Source organism: Zeus faber (assembly GCF_960531495.2).
Source record: "Zeus faber genome assembly, chromosome: 5".
NCBI lineage: Eukaryota > Metazoa > Chordata > Actinopteri > Zeiformes > Zeidae > Zeus > Zeus faber.
This window is the reverse complement of record NC_137192.1, coordinates 26,546,852-26,549,351: the sequence shown is the minus strand read 5'-3', so window position 1 is coordinate 26,549,351 and position 2,500 is coordinate 26,546,852. Positions and strand designations below refer to the sequence as shown.

Sequence of the window (2,500 nt, the reverse complement as noted above, 5' to 3'; positions counted from 1 at the left end):
CACCAGCGCTGGTGCTTTGGCTCCTCCTCCTCTCAACATGGCCGCAGCGCGGAGCCTCCTACAACGCTGCTGCCACCGAGGTGAAGCTGAGCCAGACGGGACCACGCCTCCTGCTGTCACACTCAGGTAGACAAAACTATCTGTCTGTCTGTCTGTCTATCTGTCTATCTGTCTATCTGTCTGTCGCATAAGGGTTCTTACGTCTCCACGGGGGAACTCATATGTAGAACCCTCCTTAGCCGGTTCTACCCATAAACCTACTGTATATGAAGTGTTATTTCAAGAACTGTTGGAAAAGGGTTGTGAATGAAAACCTTTAAATAAAGGCTCCTCGACCTCTCCCTCCACAAGGTTCTCCTGAGAACCCTTACTGTAAAGGTACCTTTTTACCCAGAACCCTCAACGGGGCTTTCCTGGGGAACATTTGAAAGGTAGGTTCTACGTACAGCTCTCAACGGGGGGGTTTCCCTTGAAACCCGTAAAGGGGGGGTTCTCTCTGGGAGTTACCCCAAGAACCCTAGAGGGTACAGTCGGTTCTTCATGGAACCCATAAAGGAGTTGGTTCTTGAACCTTTGTCGCGCCCCTTGACCTCGGGTTCCTCCTTGACCCCTCTAGTGTGTGATGGTTTCCCCTTGAATCTGTTTTTGGTTTAAGGGCTTTACCTCGTACTGTGCCGTTCATGAAGGGATCTCGATGGAACCACTTTTGGGTTGGGAGGTGACGGGCAGAACCCTCGCGTCCCTGAGGGTCCGAAGCGTTTTTTCCCAGTGGCGGTGGAACAGTTCTTCCCGGTTCTTCCAGGCAACAACTCGTCCAGATCCGAAGGGTTTGTGCTAAAATTCGCAATCAGGTCGCAAACATTCAAACGTGAAGGACTCCCTCTGCATCCGCCCTCTCTGTCGGGTGGCTCGCTCGACTGGACCTGCGTGAAACTTTTCGAGCGTATCCCAAGCCCGCTACTTTGGCGATAAGGAGCGCCCAGTTAACCCCTCCACCCGCATTTCCTTTTTTTTTTTTTTTTTCTTCCCAGTGTGTGAGTTTAGGAAGTTATTTTGGCCTGTTTAAGGTCAGGTCCAGTCAGGTTCCCGTCCCAGGGGAAGCCTGCTGACCCAGCTGGACTGAACATCATCGCCCTATCTCAAAGACCCATGAAGTAACGTCTACGAGCATCTGACGCCACAGGCAAAGCAATCTGGCTTCCCTAACTGCTGTCACTACCCGAATCCCCTCACACGGGGAGGGGAAGTGGACACTTATGTCCAGAGGGGTTTTTTTTTTGGGGGGGGGGGGTTTGGGGGGGGGGACTTCATAAAAAAGTAGCGCGGCAACGGAAGTTTTCCATTGGGTGTTTAACGGGAGTAGGGAACCTGAGTTTATGAGGCTCCGGCACGGGAGAATTATGCCGTGCATTAACTGCTCGGCGGGGTGCGGCCGTCTTTCTTCCTTCGGAGAATCTCACTTCTGGCTATAATACGACGTCATGTTCTTTTGGGCGATTTCAGCAGTGAATCATCGGTTTTATTATGTTACCGCAGAGCGTTGGGCTCTGCGGTAACACACCGCAGCCCAACGCTCTGCGGTAACACACCCCGACTAGGTCCGTTGTTTCTGCTTCTGGAGGGATTCGGTGACGTCTTTTGCGCCTTGGCGAGTGAGCAAATAAAGTTTGAGAGGTCGAAAAGGTTTTTTTTTTTGGGGGGCGTTCAGGTAAAGGGAATTCGATTTTTTTTTTTTTTCTCCTCATGATTACATTTTGTTTTCCTGTTGTGTGCTGTGTTCCGCCTTGGAAACCGACGCTCGTAAACACTCGTAAAGCAGCCAGCGCTTCCTACAGCACCCCAGTAATTGGTTTGGTTTGGTTTGGGGAGGGGTGCGCTCGCGCAAGGCAGCGCTCAGCTCAAGAGTTATGGTTTGTTATTTCGTGCACTGTGGTCCACATGAGGAGGGGAAAAACATGGAACAGGTAAACGCATTTGGACAACTCCAAAAAAGTCATTAACAGACGCAAGTGGGAAAAGAAAAAAAAAAAGAAAAGGGGGACGGTTGTAATGCTGTGTGAGCCTGTAGACAAAATAGGATCGGGGTATTTTTGCGTACAAAAAGTCATCTCTTCAACTTCAAATTTGAAGAAAGATGTATTTGTCACATGCATATCGCACTGTGCAACATGTAGTGGAACGCTTTTTGGAAACTCCAGAAACAAGAAAAAATAAAAATTTGAATAAATCAAAAATGGTCAAAGTTTTATCTATAATTTAATCCCTTTTTATCTATCTATCTATCTATCTATCTATCTATCTATCTATCTATCTATCTATCTATCTATCTATCTATCTATCTATCTATCTATCTATCTATCTATCTATCTATCTATCTATCTATCGCACTGTACAACATGTAGTGGAACGCTTTTTGGAAACTCCAGAAACAAGAAAAAAAAAAAATTTGAATAAATCAAAAATGGTCAAAGTTTTATCTATAATTGAATCCCTTTTTATC

At 47.0% G+C, this 2,500-nt stretch overlaps 1 protein-coding gene across 1 annotated transcript in view; it reads left to right on the top strand.

Moving 5' to 3' along the window:
* Nucleotides 1-2,500, top strand: part of LOC307231060 (semaphorin-3D) — a 90,352-nt gene that overhangs the window by 38,068 nt on the left and 49,784 nt on the right. Inside the window, exon 2 of the mRNA XM_080001607.1 lies at nucleotides 1-126. This exon is cut by the window's left edge and continues 165 nt beyond it. Within this exon, the coding sequence (XP_079857733.1) occupies nucleotides 1-126 (126 nt within the window). The remainder of the gene's footprint in view (nucleotides 127-2,500) is intronic.